This window comes from Neodiprion pinetum, chromosome 6 (genome assembly GCF_021155775.2).
Source record: "Neodiprion pinetum isolate iyNeoPine1 chromosome 6, iyNeoPine1.2, whole genome shotgun sequence".
NCBI classification, from domain to species: Eukaryota; Metazoa; Arthropoda; class Insecta; order Hymenoptera; family Diprionidae; genus Neodiprion; species Neodiprion pinetum.
This window is the reverse complement of record NC_060237.1, coordinates 17,426,512-17,448,382: the sequence shown is the minus strand read 5'-3', so window position 1 is coordinate 17,448,382 and position 21,871 is coordinate 17,426,512. Positions and strand designations below refer to the sequence as shown.

The window sequence follows — 21,871 nt, the reverse complement described above, 5'->3', positions numbered from 1 at the left end:
AAACATTATTGGACTCAACAATAAACTGGCCAGAACAATAACTTGCGTAATTAAATGAAACCACATTTATTCGAATTAGGAAATCAATTCTTAGGCCATATTTAATCGCGATGTATGGTGAATTCGCAAAAAAAAAAAATCGTGTTTGGCCTACTTCGGGTCGCAATAAATAGTTTATGATTACCATGTATATCGATGGGCTTTTGTACGATATTTTCGGATTGGGGCAACGACGCTTGATAAGTCGAAGTAATCAAATCGACTTTAGCGTATAGTACAGGAAGTAAAATTCAATCGTAATTTTATACTGTTACTTTGCACGACGAGAATGACGAATAAAATATTGATAAGCGGCATCAATTTTAAATATATTCGAAACCGCGCAAGCAAGCAAATTTCCAACTCCGTTCCCTGCGGCGTGAAATTGAAATGACGACTGATTGTCAAGCATAAAAGATCGATGACCACTCACCTTATGGCTGAGACCTAAGACGTCATCTTCTAGGGACACGTCGCTGTATATTTCGTCTGCCGTGTCGCAAGTTGATCCTCTCCCAGAACTGTTGAAACTGCTGCTTCGATAGAGTTGACTGCAAGGCGGAAAGTCTCGTCAGTATACTAAGCAAATACGGAAGTAAAAAGAAGGAGAAGCAGATCTTCGCAGATAGTTGCGAAACTGTGATCAGTGAACCACAGTTGTTGGCGCTTCAGCCGGCCTGACACGGCTCGATGCAAATAGAATCTGTTTCAATGCTAATAAACCATATCTGGGGTTGTTGACGAAAATAGAACCAGAGACGCTCGACGAATCTTGGGTATTAAAATTTCGAATGGATGTACAGAGCTCGGATCATTTTGCGAAGACTAATCGTAGCTAATTCAGACATTTGGATAATTGCCGTTCGTTAAATATGGCAACCCCTGTAATGGTTCTCAGGATAAATGAAACTCAAGCTGTTACGACAGATGAATACTGGCCGATAATTACGTGCGGTTATAATAATTAGAACAGTTCTGCTGATGAATTTAAATTTACCTATTCGTGTGTCGGGCTGTAGTTTAGCATAAGCCAGTGCTACAGTACGATCAGTAAAAATTTTAAAACTTTCCTAAATCAATCCAAGCTTCGTTTACTACATTGAATTGCCTCTTCCCCGCAGGTCTGTATAAATTTGTAATTTTCTAAATACGTCAACTCTCTTTTTGCCACGAAATTGAACGAATAAAATATAAATTATTACTAAAACAATTTCTAGTCGTGAAATTTCCAAATTTTTTCTTTATTAACGTTCAACGTTATCGTTTTAATAGTTCATAAAATAGCTATTATAAACACCCACACTTCATATTCCAAGAATTCGTTGTTGCCATTTATAATTTTTTTTTTGATACTGCATTTCACTCTTATACTCTATTATTTTATAAGCTGCAATTGCAGGGAAATGAAATATATAATTAATTATTTACAGAGCATTGAAATCGTATGAAATAATTATATATTACATTGATTTTAGAAAGCAATGATGATTAAAGCAAACAAAAAATCATTGTCAATTCAAAAATTGTAAGCTTTTTGGAACCTGAAATTCCCCGAGATTTCTATGTATGCGAGCTTGATAATACAATTTTTCTAGTAATCTTTCAAGAAATATGCCACTGAATAAGGATAATTTTTGACGCATTAATACTAATATGTTCCTTCAATATTATCTAGCAAATATTTTGCTATTTGATCATTAATTTACAAACAATAGCCTGCGATTTTCCTTAAGAAAGAAAAAAACAAAAGAAGGTTTGGTGTTAAGTAATGAACATAGAATATATGCATGCATGCGATGAACCGAAATTCTAAGTGCATTTTTTTTTCTCAAGATCGAAAGTACTTCGTATCAAAACAAGTTTATTTCTTCGACAGATTTAAAATTCCAGTCTTATTTTCGAAATTCCCCAAGTTTTTCCGGTTTTCCAGGTTTTCCCTGTGCGTACGGAACCCTGTAAATTTTAAACACTCAGAATCTCAAGTACTGGCATCATCGAATGGTATCGAAACAGAGTTCTGTCATACCAATGTTTCGAGAGATATTATTTTCAGTTACCAACGGAAAGAACGGGCGAGTTACCAAGTAAGCGCAAACTTCATTGCATGAGCCGCGTGAGTTTCGTACAGATTAACAGCAGATGGCGCCAACGGTAGAGCAGATAGAAACAATTGGAGGGATGCTATCTACGGTCGGCAATGTAGAATTCTGCTGACTTTCAGTATACACATTTAAAAAAAAAGTGGAATCAAGCGACGCGACGGCGAATATGCGCGATCGTTGGAAATCGATACAAGTCCCCGTTTTAAATTGAGGATTAAGTAGATTTTTATTGCCAACTTTTCTCAGGCATGGAGAAAAATTTTTACTAACGAAACTTTATGTTTTTTATACGAATCTAACTGTTCCAACGACGGATTCAAAATGCATCAGTTCAGTGATTGAGATTCAATTTTTTATGCGTATTTGCTCTCTCCTTTGAGCGTATAGTGTGCATAGTTATCCCCATTTATAGTCATAATATACCGAATTGTAGAAAGCAAGAAAACTAGACTGGCTGCCGAGCGTCGGCGGACGGCGCAAGTAGAGCGTTGACCAAGCTAGTGGCTGCTGGCCGGCACATTGCGCGCAGGTAAATCAATATGACATAAATAATAAACTATGTATACACCTAGTTGAGCCGATCGTTGTCAGTGGGTCAATAGACGAGTTACGACGGCATCAGGCGGCGACGAGGAAACGATAAAAAATATTTTCAATCCCGCGATTTGTCCGCAGATAAACACAGATGTGTTTTTTCAAATCTTCTGCAGACCCTGGTTCATTGAGCATAAAACTGTAAATATAACAGAGAAGCTGTTGTTCCTGAGCGTTTATTGTAGACAGTTTTATTTTTACGCGGGAAAAACGGGCACTCTATTTCAGCCTTTGTTTTCCCGAAACTCAGAACAGCTTCATTCAATTTTTTACATGAATTTTTTTAACCCTTTCCTACCTAAGCGGCATAAGCCACTCTTGCGCAAAGGTTATTATTGTCGAAACAAGCTCACAGAATTTTCACTAATTACGGATTTATAAACGTCCTTACGTGACAAGATCGTTGGAAAAAACAAAGTTACTAACAATAAAATAAGTACACCACACAAGTTCACTTCACTCTATAAGTACTGTATAATTTTAAGTAATTACTTATTTCCATCTAGTTCTCACCTTGCTAACGCGTTGGAGCTGAGCCGCTTGTTCCCAGAGCTGTAAAACAAGAATGGAAGAATGAAATGAAAAACATGAGACAAAAAAAGATATGGAGAGATGTTATATACTGGAGTATGTTACACAGGCTTGCCGCAAAGGTGGTTATACAGAAAACGTTAACAGGCCAATCAGGCTTAAGCTTAGAATAGTTGACCAATTTTCAATTTCCCGTCAAAATAAACTTAATAAATAACCGCGGTATCCCTGCACCTGTAAATCTGCATAAGCACTGTCATTTCAGTTGCATCACCGTCAATTTGTTCTTCCAATTATAAGCGACTTTAATTAACAGTGTTATATCGTGGCTAAATTTATGATGAGTCTATAACAGAGGCAATCATATGCATGTTGATGTTATAAACGTACGGTCGAAATTATGAGAACCAAAGTGGAAGTGTGTGCGAATAACTGATAGAGAATAAAAAATATAATTAAACTGTAATTATTTGATCGATAGTTCAATAGTATATTGTATGCCAAGGGACGAAAGAATCACGCGAGTTGCGATCGTCAACTTTTCGCCCGAATCATACGATAGTTTTTACAACAAGCGAACGAAAAGTGGTGGGGCTTTGCCTGGTAGTGCTCAATGTTTTCTCCCTAGGGGCGAAAGTGAAGCAATTGTGAACTGCGCATGCGCGCCGGACGTGAAGTCAGCATATCAATTGTCAGCAAATCAACAATAAAACGAAGTTCACTTCGCATGCAGCCGAGTTCTATAGTTCCTGATACATTTTAGTAATAGTTCTGTTTTTCGATCTACTTTTTTCGGGCAATTTTGCCAGAATTATTACTAAAATGTATCAGGAACTATAGAACTCGATTGCATGCGAAGAGAACTCCGTTGTGTTTTTCATTTGCTGTAAATTGGTCTGCTAGGGGAAGTTGGCAGATCATTTTTTCGATTCACTTTTTTTTTACTCAAATCGACAGAACTAATACTAAAATGTATCAGTAACTATAGAACTCGGCTGCATGCGAAGAGAACTTCGTTTTATTGTTGATTTGCTGACAATTGATATGCTGACTTCACGTACATGCATGCGCGAACCTATGTTTACGACTCTGAGGTGAAATTGGTTACTTTCCTCCCGCTAAACTGCCTAGCAAAGCCCCACTTTTCATGCACATGTGATTTTTAAACCGTATTGAATCAAAAATTTAGTGCATGAAACTCATAACGTGATTTGTGCGATGTTTTTCATGTTTACTCCCCCTTTCCGTTAAGATAACACGAAGCGCGTGTTTCAACCATTGCAATAACTTTTATTTACATTACAGAAGATGCCTCTCACCGTTTCAGGCTTTGCGTGTAATACTACTACATACACATTATACTCAGGTATACACGTTACCTACGCCCAGCTGAGTAAATTATATATCTACGCATGCAAAAAACTTGTTAATGCGAACTTTGCGATACATGTTCTCAAATATTAATTTAGTACGATGTATACACATACATACTTGAAATGATGGACCTAAATTCTATCGAACCGAATTTTCCTCACCGTTTGTGAGGAACTACTTGAAACTATTTAACGTGAGCTCTTATTGAGTTTAAATTTTCACGACTAGCAATAAACAGTTTTACATGCAGTCGAAGCATTACGTAAGTTTAGTCTCATCATGATTCAACGTTTTTTGCACAGTATACACCGAACAGATAATAAATTACGCCTATTGCAACGTAACTATTACTCGGTCATACTTCGAAACGATAAATATGTATCAATGGAATGCACACAACTACATACTTATACAAAGAGTATCAATAATGAAACAAACGGCAGACGTGAATTCTTTGTCTTTTTATACGTCGATGAGGATAAGCCATGATCAATCACTATTCTAGCGGATTATATTAGCTCTATAGTAGCAGGTAAGCCACACCGTTCCTGGCGGGAGAAATCTAGTCTCTCGATGACTCATACTTTATAGGTTAATATACCTGAACAAGTGGGTACATAAATCCATGCATTAGACTAGGCTTCGATCAACTGTGAGGATATCCTACCGCACCGAAGAAAATCAGAATTGTACGAATGCAAATATAGCACGAAAAATCAAAGAAGATGAGGATATGTAACATATAAATTTGTTATATTCTCTATACGTATACATAGAACGAGTTTGTTAGGAGAGACAATTAAAGTAACTTGATCAATGTGTACCGAATCAGTAAAGACTTCAACTTCCCGAGTGCATAAAATTCCACAAGTATAATGTATCGCAATTTCATTAGTTTCCCATCACACGTACGAAGGTTAAACTTTAACACTAGGATGCAATAGAAGGTAGAGAAAGATAGATCAGAGATTACATAGCGAACTGCAATCGGAAAAATGCTAAGGGTTATTTAGATGTAGATTGTTTCCTTACTGTCTGAAGGAACCCCAGCGCCTGTTCGGTAAACCTTCTTCCATATGGCTGTAAATCAATCACAAGCCTTACCTTAAGCTTTATCTCTCAATTTACATATATGTTTATCTACGTGTGGCGTGTGTAGATGTAAGTATGTATGAAGTTTAACAGATATTTTAACTTATGATCAATGTACAGAACGCAGAATCTACAACTACAACTGTGATATTGTGGAAAACTGTTTTTATGAATACGGAATAAGCTTTATTTCTTTTTCTTAATTTGGTTTCGTTTTTTGCGTTCATACGAAAACAACAAGCTTCTGTGGTTAATTTTTCATTTCGCAACCGTGGCAATTCTGTAAAATGTTTTCACACTAATGAAGTTTAACAGAAATTCAACTCGGAGACTTATTCATTCTAACAAACTACCGCAATATCAAATCAATCCGCGACACATGTCATTAGAAAAACGAACTGCTGGATTTGTGTCAATTTTTTTAATATCGTATTAATATTGCTTGTAATCTACGATTTCGATTATCGTTTTCTGTACATTGATCGCAACTATTAGATGAGATCAGAGTATCGAATATTGTAGAGTGACGCGTAATGAGTACAAATTCGAGTATGTAATAACTTATGAGTGGTGGAAGAAGCGTCATAATCGATAATGCGGCTTACCTAGGTGGAGTTCGTCTCAACGATGTTCTGAGCCAAGAATGTCTGCCGATGCTGCATGGAGGACTTCTTCCGTCTCTGCTTGGTACATGAAAAAGAGGAATAGAAAACATCTTGCATCATCTAGGTAAGTTTATCCCTCGTAAAATAATGATCCATGGTTGCGGTAAGTGCCTCTGGCGCCAGTTTCAGCTAGCAAGTACTTTCCACGTTTCTTTAGATCCTTCTTTATCGTAAGCTTCTTTTACTGTTGGTAGGATGAAATTACCGCTGGCAAAGCTACGCGACGCCGGTGAATACCCGTCAAATAATTCCTGAGTATATAAAAGTATAGCTGTAAGATATAAGGAGTACAGAGCTTAGCTAGAGCCCGGAGCCTTATCTCGACATGGCATTGTGAATTAATTTCAGACGGTACGCGAGTTTCTTGGCTCTTGGCTTCCTTTGTGTTTTTCTCCTCCCCAACCGAGGCTTTCAAATAGTCGAATTTACAAGCAGGACGCTCTTGGTATAAGTAGTTAGGAACACATACTCCAATGCAAACGGCTTTTATCTTACCGAGGTGTACCTGTACCAAAATGTCCTTCCGAGCCACGAATTTGCGGGTCTAACAAGTCCTTCCTTTCCGACTGGTTTTAAGGTCAAACGTGTATATAAATGCGATTTTTTTCAGTCAACTAGAGGATTGTGTATTCCGAGATAGCATGCTCGTTAATCATCGCAAGGCGCGGTAAATTCTTTACGTCTGCATGAGAAATTACCATAATGACTGGGCTTGATTTCCCGAGCCCTCGAAATGGTCGTTACAAAATGTGTATTCAAACGACGACTGGTTTTACCACCGGAAACTGCACCTTGACCGTCGTTCAAATTCACTTTCTTATAACGCGTGCCTACTGATCAAGATATGCCTTCAAGTGCAAAAATTGTCCTTGTCTACCTATTGTTCTCTGTTAATAACGAATTTTCACAGATGCAATACATTTGAGGAACGGTTTTCAGCCCTCGAACCGTCTTCGATAAATAAAGTCGACACGTTACGCGTCATGGGGTGGCCGTTGAGTTAAGCAGAGGCTGCATCCGAAGGCTAGAGAATGTATATTTGTGTACCCAAGCGTCACGTAAGAAAATATGTGTACATGCTGCATAGTAGAGAACAGCTTGTACGCAGTTTAGATCCGAGTGTAAACCTTAAGTACAATTTTTGTGGACGCCACAGTTTACTTTAGAAGAGAAGAGTTCGAGCTTTCACAGCCCTGCAGAATTTCATTCGTCATGATCCACTCTTTTGGGAATGATAAAATGCACCTAGTAATCCTTGGCTCTAAACCTACGGCACGCCTGGGTTCTGTTCACCCTTCATTGTCGTAGAAATAAATTGTGACCTGTGGAAGTTTATCTCCTCAGGTTATGCGCATGGACCTGTTCGCCGTAAAACGAGATTACGATACTCCGATACACAGGTTTGAATTGATTCGAATCATCAGCAATTTCAAGTTTGAAGTTAATAACGTTAGCGTAACGATTTATGTTTAGGAAAAATATTTTTTTGCAACTCAAGGATTGTTCGAAATTGGTTAAACCGTAACGAAGCATAAAGGGCTCATACTTTGAGAAACCAACTCGTTCGAAACCATTCTCAGATTCCAAAGTGATGATTTTTTAAAAATGTTTTTTTTACATCAGCGTTACTAACCTCAGCCTCGTTCAAAATCAGTTAAATTTGTCGTAACCATCTAAATTAGGCCGGAGAAAATCGTCTGCTTCGACAACTTTGAAGTCTAAATACTATCATCACCATGGATTCATCTCGATACTTGGTTGAAGTGAAAATATTAGACAACGCCGGTGCAACTTGACTTGACGTATAAACTTGACATTCGGTGACTTGCGCATTGCGTGATCCAGAAGTTGTTGCAAGTAATCGTGTTCGCCATGGACTAACCAGTATCAAGACTGGAAAAAATATATCAGTATATTGTACGCGGGGAACGAACGGAACGGTGTGAAATTGATTTGCGCATGGAATTTTCGCAGCACCTGTTCCCCGTCTTGCATGACTGCCGTTTCCCCCTCGCCGTCTTACGTAAGCGTGTATACCTGTACTTTAAATATATACTTATACATCTAATTCGTAAGCATGCCGATGAAGCTTACTATAATCTAGCATTCCAGTAAATGTTACCGGCGCTGACCCTCTTCACCTCCGATTTCTTTTTCCGATCAACGGGACGTTGTATAGAGTATATCAAGTACGTGAAATTTTTTGCTATAGTTCAACTAATTGGATTAATAAGTTGCATAATTATACAAGGAAAAAAATAATTTTAAATATTCCAATTACCTCGCACAAAGATTTTTGGTATTACATTTTCTCAATTTGAAATTTCTAACTTCGAGTCTTATTCAAAAAACAAAAATAATAACAACATCACGAAAATAATATTTGTTTTAGAAATTTCAAGAGGTCTGACAACGTCCTGTAAGTGTATAAAAATCACAATTGAACTGAGTTTCGCGAAAAAAAATTATGTGCAGTAACCGAAGTGTACAGACGCTTGATGCTAAGAAAAATAAACCAACATTTAAAAGGTATTAGAACTATAATACGAAGAAAAAGTTTTAGGAAAAAATGGCAAACATTCACGTATTCTCGCTTGCAGGTGTTCCAAAACATAATTATTATAATTGCAAGAAGAAATTGAAGATAGCGGCAGATCGAGTTGTCACGGAATGCCACTATCGGATCACGCGCAATTAAGCAATTAACTCCAACTTCAGCATTTCTCACGCTGTGCTCTGTTGCAAGTGCGATAAGGTGGTCACCGTGTACTTGTTTTGCACTTGGCACACACGTCGGGACCGTTTGGTCCGTCAAGGCCACCTGCTGGTAGTCAACTACGATCTTTGCGTACCAAAGCATGCGTTCTCGCTCCATGCCCATATGTGTAGCAGCCTATTGCCTATGCTACAGTGGTGTAAATAACTACATCATATCTACAATGGATACAGTTTCATGCACAAGGCCGAGCAGCAAACGGATGTCTGCACGGCACTAGACCATCGTCATAATTGTTACACCACTTAGTTTCACGATACAGTTGACGAATTCGAGCCAATCGAAAAGTCCGCTATATGCATTCTATCGACTGTTACTCGTACCTGCAACTTACAGTTATAGACCTTTTCTCTCTCCTTATACGCCAAGGACGGATTAAATTTTTGGAAAAACTCACAGCTCGTAACTTTGTCTCTGAAAGCGGACACGCGGAATATCCACAGCCTTCCGATTGCCCAAAAAGATGCGGTTGATCATGATCTGAATATTGTACCCCTGTTCCCACGCTCGCTTTTGAGAAGATAAACTTGAATTAGTAGTGCAGCAGGCCCTTGACTTTTGAAACGTTGGCCGCATTGCAACGAAGGATTAGTCTTTCCCTCATCGCGTCGTCTTTTGTCGAGCATCGAAAGAGTCCCTTATCTTTTAAAATTCCAATCCTTCCAGCATCCTTCTGGATCTATCCATCCATCGCTTTCTAGTGACTCGAAATATTCGACTTGACCCTCATTTTAATCAAGGAAGTGGATTTCCAGGTTCGCAGCTGATAAATTTACCATCGATTCCTAGTCTTACTAGTCTTGAAAGATCTTAACATTGTACAGAATCCCGATGTTTCTAGTTTGCCTGGAGAAATTGTTTTTCTAACTTTTACGACTGAACATTTTCGACCTCAATCACGCGATATTTGCAGGATATAAATACAAAGGTGATACAGAGATCACTGCGCAATCTTCCAAGGATTTGTTAAGATAGTTTCGAAATATTCCTTTGATCTAGATCACTAACTTTTCAATCTTTATCCAATTTCAGTTTAGAATTAGGTCCCTAAGTTGAAAGCTGATCAGTTTGTTATTTTCTAGTGCACCTATGACCAAAGACTTCGCAATATCACCAGAGGAGAACAAGTTTCTTTACATTGCACGAAAACCTTGCTTTTCTTCAAGTTCAAAAAGTTTTCAACGTAAGATCCAATTAACCATTCAAATAATTTTTTCTAATTTACTAACTTGTACAATTTTCGCCTAATAGTATATGTTTAAAAATTACTCAGCACTGAGCTGTTCCCACAGTCTTGCGCCATACCCAAACAAATATAAAAGCCAGGTACGTATAAGGATAAAGAGGCTGGTCCCGAGTGTTTGGAAGTGCTTTATATACTCGTCTAGTTTTTTCTAACAGATGCACTGGGTCCATCAGAAATCCAAAGCAGCTGGCCTTTTTTCATCCTCTCACTCACAATCGAGCTCCTCGAACATAATTCCTTAGCTTGATTATCCATGGATCAATAGTAACAAGAGTGCGTCGTATAAATAATCAAACCCAAGTCAAACAGTTATCAGAAACCGGGTCCCAGGGCTTCCGTTTCCGGTGTAAGTTTTCGCTCAGCAGGTATTTACACACTGCACCTTTCCGCTACCAGGTAATGAAAACAGACACCGCGCTAGGAAAGAAAAGAAAACCGCACACCGACAACAAGCCGCCACGTTTAGCAGACGCAAATGGCAAGACGGCAAAGGTCATACGCTGAGGGACTCGGAAGGGAGAGTAAGTGCAGTGAAGATAGGAAGACTCGAGAGATCTTTTACCGTGGGGGGTTGGACCTCGTCGGCGAGGGTGCCGAGCTTCCGGGCGAGTCGCCGTCTCCGTATCCGAAGCCTTCGTAGCTCTCCTCCTCCTCCTCGGGGTCGCTTTTACTCGCTCCAAGGGCGACGCTCGGCGGTCCCTCGGGATCCGGGCTGGGGGGACATGGCGCTGCGGCGGGTGCCGAGGAGGACGAGACCAGGTTGTGGATGTCAACGGACATCGAAAGGGAGGCCGGGCCGCTGTTCGTACCCCCGCCTCCCCCCGTAGGAAGTTCACTCGCTGAATAGTAGTTCCTGTAGGGGAGTTCGCTCCTGGTATCCTCGCCGGCTGACGTTGCTGTCTGGGATCGGGAACTCACCATACTCGACCTTGTATCCTGCAGACGCGAATTAGCCGACATATTTTATTATGCTATGGGTATGAACGTCTGTACAGCGAAATGTGTATGAGTAGACAAGTTTTGACGGGGTGTTTTACAGTATGCATTTAACTTAAGTCGGGCGCGTTGAGAATTCCAAGATCGACGATGCCTTTCCCAGAATTATACTTTCCGTCGTCATTTCCCAACATGTCGCACTGATTCTACAATTCTACACTGCGGATGGTTGTTTTCAATTCTGGGATGTGCGCAGCATACAATTTTGCTACACATTTTATAGGATAGTTTGAAGTAATTACGGCACTCTATGTTCCATTAATATAATCATATAAGTGTAAGCTGACGGAGAAGGAATATTTTTAAACTACCAAGTGGATTTAGGTGAGAAAAAAAAATCATCTTTCCAAAGCTTCTCGATTCAAAGAAAATTAATTCAATCAACCGAACAGGATGAAATATGGTTGGAAAAAGGATTAAATATGCGATATCAATGTGACTTGGGACCTTCTGAATCTGATTGGCATATTCGGTTATAAAATGGGAGTAATTTAAACTTGAAAAGGCCGAAATTAGTCACGATATTTCTGTGCAACAGTCTTACAATTTTCTCGAAATTTGAATACAAAATTTGATGCAGGTTTTCTGGTTATTATTGGTACAGAGATTTTATAAGTTTTCCGTAACTGGAAACAACAGTGATTCCATACATTCGATAGAGATAATTCTGGAATTTCATCGGTATCTTGACTTCCGTATACAGAATTGAATCTTTGTTAATTAAAGAAAATTTGAGGCATCTATTATAGAACCGAGTATGCAATATTAAGAAATCTATAAATATAACGAGATTTCCAAGACTTGTGTAACAGACGCTCTTACGATAGTACTTGTGCGCGCAATCGTTGGTCGTCACTTTTCAACGCCGTCTATTCGTGCAATTATTCGCATTCATTCGCTTGTTCGAATAATTGTTGCCCGAAGAAAATCACTATGACGTAACAAATTAGTTTATTTCCGACAAATTGAATGAAAGCGAATCACAATCTGCGAATTTAATAACACATTTGTGTAACTCGATTCAAATTCCATACAGCAATCTTAAAATTTATCAAATACATTGTTTTAAACAAAAATAACTTCAACGCGCGAAATAGATATTCAATAATCTAGTTATTCCGTTCATCGGTATTCCAAGTACGTATCTCACCACCGTCTCGAGTGCAGCAAATCTGAATCACTGCTTTCAACTACGTATGGTATTGGAATATAATTTAAAAAGAGATACGACCCTCAAGCTTGTGATCAGATGTATCGAGACTTACTCTTCTGGAATAAATTACCATCCATTGATTTCAAACACGTAACTACATGAAAAAAAAAATTATCCGCGTCGAAAAATATGTCAGTTGAAAAAAATTCTTTATAAATCCATTAGATTTATTCATGAAATCGGTTTTCTCTTATGCCGTCGAGAACAGTAAAACTACACGCGGATTGTACGTACAAGCTGTTGTACATCATACCCAATGAAACAGAGGATATAAAAACTGCCACTTTGGCTAGCGTGCATTCGAATAAAACGTAACGTTGGGTAATTTTCACTGTAACAACAATGCACTCACAGTCAGCGAGATTCATTCTATCACTCACAGGTCACGGATGAATCTCGAGTAAGATGATAACCTTTTCTCATTACAGGTAGTAGTTTACTACTAGTTAATCCGTCATACCGTCGGTAACAGAACGAACTTTGCCGCCTTCACTTATACGTGTATAAACGTGAACCTGAGCACATGAGACAATTGTGTAACAACTTTATTCACGTAAACCATATTATCAGAGACCGAATTATACAGTGTTAACAAGACGGCGGGATCTTTTTGAAGTACGAATTATACGAAACGGAAGTTCCAATGTACAGAGACGTGGAAAAATTGTTCCAAGCAGCGGTGAACTGCGACAGGTAAACAACCCGTGATAATGCGTGCGAAAAGCAGGTATACAACATGAAAGAATGAATAATCAGTGGTTTAATTATCAGAAAGATAAGGGGGGGGGGGGGGGGAGGCTCCGAGAGAAATTCCTGCGTAACAGCGATGCGTGACCCTCGGCGTTTCACACCGGCGACGCAGGACGTTGCGAAGGATCGTGCACTGGGAAAGAATGAGGATGCACGAAGGAGCAAAGGATGTGAAAAAAGACAAGGAGAGGATAGAATAAGAGAACAACGCAGTACTTGTTGGAACTCATTGTCGGATCGGCGAAACGGACGCAGCTGCGTTTATAATGATCGTTTGTTGCCGGCGATTTTATATGAAACTTTTATTCATAGTTCGAAGGAATTACACGCGGTGTAAGACGTAGGTACACAACTGTTCAATCCCATTGAAAAGAATTCATGCGCAGACGTAAATTTTCGGAAAAGATGCGTTTGCGCATTCTTTAAAAGTTGTTTATACATGCATGCGTGGATAGGTATTATACAAATACATAACCCTGTACTATACGAATGCGCATATATACGTTACGTACGTATAACGCATTACGTATTCAAGTTCACGTGTGACTACCTGCTTGAAGATTTTTATTGAAAACGTGTCCTACATGTGCGTGTTGTAGAAATTATGGAGTGAAAGAGAATGGTTTTGAAGCTGAAGGAAACGGATGAAATTTATCATACAATATGGCTTGAATATAAATTTAAGAAAATCACTTTACAGTGTCGAGATTGATTCGAAAATTCACTGTAAAATACCTACAGACTACCAACGGCTATATGGAATTGAAATAATTAACATTTTTTTATATTACACGCTAACAATATTCGACGGCAAATTAGGATTTCGATGAATCCCGAAATGTACTGCACTGAAAAGTAAACATTTAAATCATCTCCGCAAGTAAAATATTACTTGTATATTAGCATACATAACTAAGAAATTGATCATACGGAATGAAATAAATTGATATTGATTTAAATCCATTCCGATTAGGTGTAAAATGAAAAAGCTTTCCTTGGAACAAGTGAATGAATTCAAATTAAAACAAAATTCACTTGCTAATTATAGTCAAGTAATCGTCTACTTAGAACGTATCAATTTTTTTAAGTGTGTAAAGAAGAAGGTATTGAGTTTCTTTGAAATACGCCAGCAGTCTGCACACGTCTACCTATAACGCTCAATAATTTGGGTATAGGTAGAGTTCTACGTCAGAACCGCCATTCCGCTAGTTTCGCGACCTCTGACCTCTGGCTGTCTTTGGCCGAATTCGTTTCGCGTGACAACTAACGTTTCAGTAAATTATCCGACCACACCATCGTCCAGCACGTGCACAAGTCGGTTATCGCAAGTCTCAAACTTCAAGATTTGTATATCTAATCATGCCAGAAACACCACCGTAAGACTTTTAGAAAGAGGCGAAATTAGATAAGACTGACGATAAGAAATAAAACACACTCTACACACCTTGCACTTCGATACCATTCCTCGCTTTCTCGTTTATTATCCCCTCGAGACAATTCAGCCTTCTGGTATATCTCATCAACGCGAAATTAACAGAGCGGTCTTCCCCGCTTCAAAGAAGAAGAAGAAAAAGAACAAGAAGAAGGACGAGGGTAAAGAGAAAAACTCGGTCTTCCGATACAACTCACAAAAGGCTCGTTTCGCCTTTTCAAACAAATTACTACTGGGCTATTCTTCTATCATTATGATACACACATTCACTGAGAACCGATTGTTCTTAAGAATAATGAATAACGATCAAATGATGCACTAATTTAACAAGCGGTATGTCGATGACGCACGTGAAAATAATCTATGTAATACCGAAAACCTCGTTGCCTCCAGTACGCCGATAGACTGAGAACACTTTCAACTTGATTTCTAATTACTAACCGACTGTTTCCTGCGTTCACCGGATTCCACACTTTCCTTGCCTATAGTTCGTTCGTAATTTCGTATAATATAACAACGTACACATGTTTCAAGCTTTGCAGTAAGTCAGTAATAACGTAAATAGAGATTTCATTCACCGTTTAACGGTAGCGTTTCTAGACGGCTCAACCGACTCAACCGGTCACACCGCTTTCAATGATCTAACCGTTAACGGAAGTTATTGCCATGCACATACGGACAGTTACGAAGTAAACTATACCTAGGAGTTATACCGACAGGTAAGGTTATCCGTGGCAAGACATCGATGCCTGATTGTTAATTCTTGAAAATTAGTCCGCTTACTTGCGGAGAAACATGATATGGGGATAGAATTTTTCTACCGTGATATACGTCAAAATATGACCATACAAGCTGGGTTCGATTGCACAGCAAGAAAAGTAAAATCTAGAGATATTCGATCGCTCGTTGTTAACAGCCTTGACTCTCAATTTTCTGCACAACTCGTGCTCAACGAAATCCAGTTTACAACCAGTTGCGGATATTAAGTATCGAGAATAAAGCGTGAGAGGTAAGATGCATCGGACCAGAGGGAATCTTTCCAAGGTTGGCAGATTCCACGCTGTACTCCGCGAGCAGTATACAAACGTTTAATTTCTCACTCGTTACAACTCGTGAAGTCATCTCGAAAGAGATACAGCACTTATCGACAATTGCATTGACTGCCTTCTTACAAAAAGGCTAAATCGAACCAGCATCGCAGCCAACTCTCTACGACTTCTGCGCGTACTTGTTCAGGTCTATTTGTTGCTGACTCAAAAAAGCATCGTAACCTTTCAATGACCATGCAGACGCAATTTAGGTTTTCTTCGTTTCATACCTGACACCCAATTGTGAAAATGGTTTACGAATATTGAATACTTATGCAACGATAGTAAAACTAACCGTGTTTTGGCTAGTACCTAAAAAAGGTGCAACTCAAGCCTTAGGCGACCCTTAAATAGACAGCGAGTACGAATTTTAACTGCAACGTTTGGGGACAGCTGAGCATGGCGTCTCCGGATATTTTCCCAGTGAGGGTATAGCGTAATAAAGACTATTATACCATGTGAAACTGCCCGATGTTGAAGGAACCTCGGGATGTGAAGATACGGAGGCGGAAATAGAGGAGGGGGAAAAGTGGAGGTTGTTCGTGAGCGTGAGAAAAAAAGCCTGAATTATTAAGCTCAAAGACCATGTACCTGAGGCACTTTGAATATCGAGAGTATCGCACGGACGGAAACACGATAGAGGACCGCTGATCTGCATTCCACAGACGATGATTACATCCGCAATACCGGGACGAAGACGAGTTACAAGACGTGGTCGGCGTTTGTAAACGTAGATTGCCACTTGTATCCACGAAGCTGGATTGCAGAGAAGCCACGAATGGCGATGAAAACGCGAATCGCAGTCTCTGATCAAGCTGCCGCAGCAACGAACCGAGTGAAATCGCGTGAACTTCTTCTATCTTTGCCTATGCTATTCAGGTCTGTCTGCAAGTTTCTCCATGCCGCACCGGTGCAAGATATTTCTAACTGACGATGAGCCAATCCGAAGTTGGGGAGGTCGACCGACCTGCAACAGCCAGAGGAACTCGCGCCGTAAGCCCAACAGAATTCGAATGAGTCACTGGAAATAAATTTACGGTGTGCCTCTCACAAGCGTGGGATAAGCCACGAGGAGGAAAACGTGTATCTATAGGTGCTGCATTCGTGAATCGGCCAGACCGATGACCGAACGAACGAGTCCGGCACTCGCGTGAAGAACGATGACACTGTCGGCGCTTTCTAGTTCCACTCAAACCCATAAACCTGAGTTATTATTCGAGAAGAGTTATCGCGGGTCAGACGGTTTTTAGCCTTTGGAGTAAAGTGCGTTGAGATTCCGTTATATTAAGTTAAGAGCAGTTTCTTACAGCTGCCTCTTATTTCAATTAATCTAAATATTATATAAATGGCTTGAATAGATGGAATAGAAAATTATTGGTAACCGTTACCACCGATCCAAGAATACACTGCACTGTTACACAGTTTGGAAGTGAAGTTGAATCGATTCCAAACACGACTGTTTTTTTTAAGTATATAAAAAATTCGCGTGATTATAATACCGTGACTGTTAACAATTCGCACTATACACATCTCACATACTGATTCATACGACAGGTATACATAGTCAGACGATGATATCCCAGAATCGCGATGTTAGGACTACGGGATTAAAACTGCTAATCTGATCTTTCAGTCGTATAGTGGAAAAACCTAGAAGAGAATATGATTGGTGAAAGATTCACTGAACCACGATCGATTTTCGTACAAGAAACTCAACGCCGAGGACTCAATTTCGTGAATCAATTAATGTGCGCAGATATTACACCGTATCAACTATACGTATATATACTTGTCGAACTGAATGTCATGAAAAATTGACCCAAGCAAGTTCGCGCCGCCTTAAATCCAGTGAAAGTCATCGCGCAACAATTCGTCGGACGTACCTAACGGTGGCTATGTAAGCGATAAAATCTCACTGGTGCAGCACGGCAGGACTAAAAACCCAGGAGTGCAGACTTTCGGCTTTCCCTCATGCAAGCAAAAAAATAATCGAGTCACAACTGACGGCGTTTCGCTGAATCGCAGAGCCTATAAAGTGCAGTGCCCGTTGATTCATTTGCAGCTGGAACTACTGATTGAACCAAAGTGACATCGGTCTTTTGGATTTTTGAATCATTGAAGTCTGTGTGTTGGTAGAAAAAGAAATTATGAAAATATTTGCACCTCACACGATGCTTGTCGATATTGAGGACTATCGTGTACAGATGTCAATTGAATTAGCTCAGTTCCTACTCGGACGATACAGAATTCCGCTGACATGGACCTACAGGAGAGGTGTCTGGGGGCTAAAACAATTAATACCTAGCGCTAACGACCGCGAAGTGGAAGTAAATTGGACAGCAGGAAACATTCACGTCAGCAATGCTAGAGAGCCAATGCCAAGAGCAGAGCCTCGGTAATTGACAGGGGAGTAACGCACGTTTCTATCTATAGAATTCGCCCGCTAATTCGTATCGTAGCCTGCAAAATAAGTCTACTTGCAGCTCAACGATAGTCTGTATGTACTTATATTATCGCGTAAATGGCGGCCTAGATGAATGCCGATATATCTGATATATGAATGGGTATAGGTATACATTGTACTTGTATGATAACATGATCGAGGAGTTGCGTGTAACAAGTTTGAATTGGCGAGGCCCACTTCGACACGAAATCGTATGAAGTGCGTTTCGGCGTGAAGAAAAAAAATTTACTCGTGCAAGGAAAAGTGTTTGCGAAAAGGGAAAACTTGACCGCGAAATAACATCAGACCGAAATTTGCAACGTTATTGATTCTTCTTCAGAAAAAGTCGTTATTTTTCAACCTTAGGATTACCTGAATTTAGCAAACCGTCAATACAGCATCAACAAACTCAGATTTTGAAAATTTGACTTCTTCCAATGTACCAAATCACTGTTCGCAACCCAGTTGTCGAGGTATAAAGAGGTCGAGTACCATCCTAACTCCATGATCATGTTCAGGATGTTATAACTCTGCATGGAAGGAAAAACAATCTGTACAACTTTCAACATATCACTAATATGATGCTCTTCTGGTAACTAAGCGAACTACCCTGAATCTGCAAGTATTCCATGTGTAAAAAAGAACGTTGCTTTTGCACGCAGTAATTTATGTGTTGCAATTTAATATCGAGTTGTAACCGCCGTGCGCGAAAGAATTTTCGGACAAGGTGAAGGAACGATTATTCGTAATTACTCTGGAGACGAAAATTATGACGACTTTCTCCATTGTTTATAATTTCACAAAAAGTTGTACAAACAGTTCTTTTGTATTTCTCAATTCTGTGTCTGGCATAATATTTCTGGAAAGCTGACGGGCCCTATTATTTATACTCACCGGATGAATTTTTGTCGATAAAATTAACTTCGCTTTCAAAAAAACGCACGCATCAAGTTGAAAAGTGACGTTTATTTTACCAACAAAAATTCATTCGGTGAATATAAAAACGATTCAAATTCTGGCTAAATAATACCATCAAGTAATTTCGTTGACCTTACAATTAGTGCAAAATTTTTCCCCATTCATTGCCTATATCTTCACGATGACGAGACTGCACTCTTCGATACTTATTGCATGAATCTGAATTTCGCTGGGCCGTTACATTTTTGCTCGTACAGGAATAGACACCATGGTCCTTACCGCATATCGATCTTCTTCGTTCCATAAATAATTGACCAGCAGACCGTACCTATACACCATTTGCTGATGGAAAGTTTTGCATACCCGTTCATGCTAAGGTCCTACGGGCGTTGAATTTACATTCCGTTCCGCAGTCGAAGTTCATACCTATGCTCCGACACAACTTTAACACCTGTGCGTGTAATAATTCGTGATTGTGCCAAAAGGAACGCACACGGGTAGAATGACGGTCGGTAAAATCTCGACGATACATGCATATGGCAGTTCGATGCAAATCCAACCAACATCTGATCCTCACCGTTCATTTTACAAATATTTTAAAACCGGACCATGATGAGCCTGATTTTTCAATTTTTTTTTTTTTTTTCGACATTTAAAATTTTGTTGACCAACTAAAACATTGTTTAAACGGTCCGGAAATTCCAAAACAATTCTCTGAACTTCCATCAAAGATGTTTCTCAGTTATTTTGTTAGAACATTTCTAGATCGGTTTTATTATGAAGTTGATAAGAAAAAGTAGAATGTGCCAAAAAATAGACAAAAATCGCTCCTAAAGGAATCGGTCTAAAAATATTACAAGTAAAAAATAGAAGTTTTGATAATTTTTCAGAAATTTCCAGATCGTTCAAACAATGTTTTGATTGATCAAAAAAATTAAAAGTACTGGAAAAAATGGCAAAAAATCGGCCTCATCATCGACCCGGTTTTGAAATGTTACAAGGAATAGAAAATATAGTTTTTGAGAGACCAATGTTGATCGGATTCGCATGGAATTTCCCATACATAAGCAGCGTTACTCTAGATTAGGCCCGCATAAAAATTCTTCCGGGTTCAAGCCTGAATTGAGAACAGCGCGCGGGACGCGTAGAGGCTTTCTAAATTTGAATAAAATCCAATGATCTAATAATAGCCATTGAGTCGTTCGCAAGATCGCCGTGTGCGGTCAGACGACGTCGCGTTTTCTCGCAGCTATCTCGAGGCGACGCGCGACGTCCGGCTGCGTATGTAACCAAGGCACAAAGGTAGGTATAGCCTCTGCCTGTATGCCCCGACGTCGTCATCTTCGTACACTCTAGAATCCATGAGGGACCCTCTCGAGGTGGTCAGAACAACTTTGGTCCGAAGCCAAGAGTTTTTGTAAATTTAAACTTGTCGGCGCACTCTTCGCGTGACGCAACGCTAGCCCTTTTCGTATATACGCCTCGTGGATGAAATTAATTGGGTCGATCTTCGTCGGCCGATATCGATGCTCTATTGCGTTATATTATATTCCGTTCGTCGGTAAAATTCCTATAGTAAAGTTTATATTCTTTTTTACTATTAATAATACGTAATTTTCTCATCAACACTACGAATAATATTTTTCGCGGTCACGTAATTGGCATCGTTACATCAGCTGTTCGAAGGTATACCTATGTAATGGATTTTCGATGCACTGATATATCTATATCAGGTAAACTCATTATCGTGAAAATAAACAAGCCGCCCGCTTTGAGCAACGGTTATACACCTTTTAGCAGCACACATGCAGATTGAAACGATTCCTGCGTGTATAAAAAAAACTGTGAAAGTGATCTGCCATCCATTTAGGAAACTAAGAAAAAGGAGATCATACATTATCCAACACACAGGGCATGATTTGACTCTTTAACAACAAACGTTCGAAATCCAAATAAACGTGCGTAACTAAAAGTATGTACCTGTACGCCATTCGAATGTTTTTAAAAATATTATACTTTGTACTTTAAGGGGTAACATCCGGTCGCAACTTTTCGAAAAAAAATCGGTGAACATTTTCCTTCTACATTATTACAGCAACATCTTTTAAAATCATTTTGGCCCAAAGCCGATGGGAAATTTACAAAAATTGAAATAGTTGTGAACACTTGAGTGAAATAGCGCAACCGTGTGCGCATCGTTAAAGCAGAGTTCAAGGCTAGAAAGATCAGCCTGCGAGAAAGCTGCGAATGTGACTGAAAATGAACCTCAAATCCAAGGGCGAAACTATAAACGCGCTTATCTCGAAACAACATTTTCCGATGTGGTGGGCCTCTTAACTCAAACGCTGATCGATGGAATAACTTCAAACTTTGCACACACATTCATTTCATGGTCCCGCATAGCATGGCTATCGGATTTCCTATCTCCCAGCAAAAAATCACTCGCGTTGGGACTTTTCACCGAACACTCTCGATGCAGTACGCAAACATTTGCGTGAAAAAAAAAAAAAAAAATGGCATAGCATCGAATAAACTTGACACGTAAAAAATTAATTTTATAACCAGTTGAAAAATAACAAAAATTTGGTTCCGTGGATATAAATTATATATAG

At 39.4% G+C, this 21,871-nt stretch overlaps 1 protein-coding gene across 4 annotated transcripts in view; it reads right to left on the bottom strand.

The window, feature by feature from the left end:
* nuf (rab11 family-interacting protein nuf) overlaps positions 1 to 21,871 on the bottom strand; it is a 76,961-nt gene that overhangs the window by 35,607 nt on the left and 19,483 nt on the right. For 2 of the 4 annotated variants that reach the window (XM_046631520.2, XM_046631522.2), the window contains exons 2-6: positions 10,982 to 11,355; positions 6,338 to 6,412; positions 5,673 to 5,720; positions 3,249 to 3,287; positions 473 to 590 (exon numbers count right to left, since the gene is read on the bottom strand). In XM_046631520.2, the coding sequence (XP_046487476.1) occupies positions 473 to 590; positions 3,249 to 3,287; positions 5,673 to 5,720; positions 6,338 to 6,412; positions 10,982 to 11,340 (639 nt within the window). In that variant the 5' untranslated portion in view covers positions 11,341 to 11,355. The remainder of the gene's footprint in view (positions 1 to 472; positions 591 to 3,248; positions 3,288 to 5,672; positions 5,721 to 6,337; positions 6,413 to 10,981; positions 11,356 to 21,871) is intronic. The other 2 variants (XM_046631521.2, XM_046631523.2) reach the window with 2 other exon arrangements.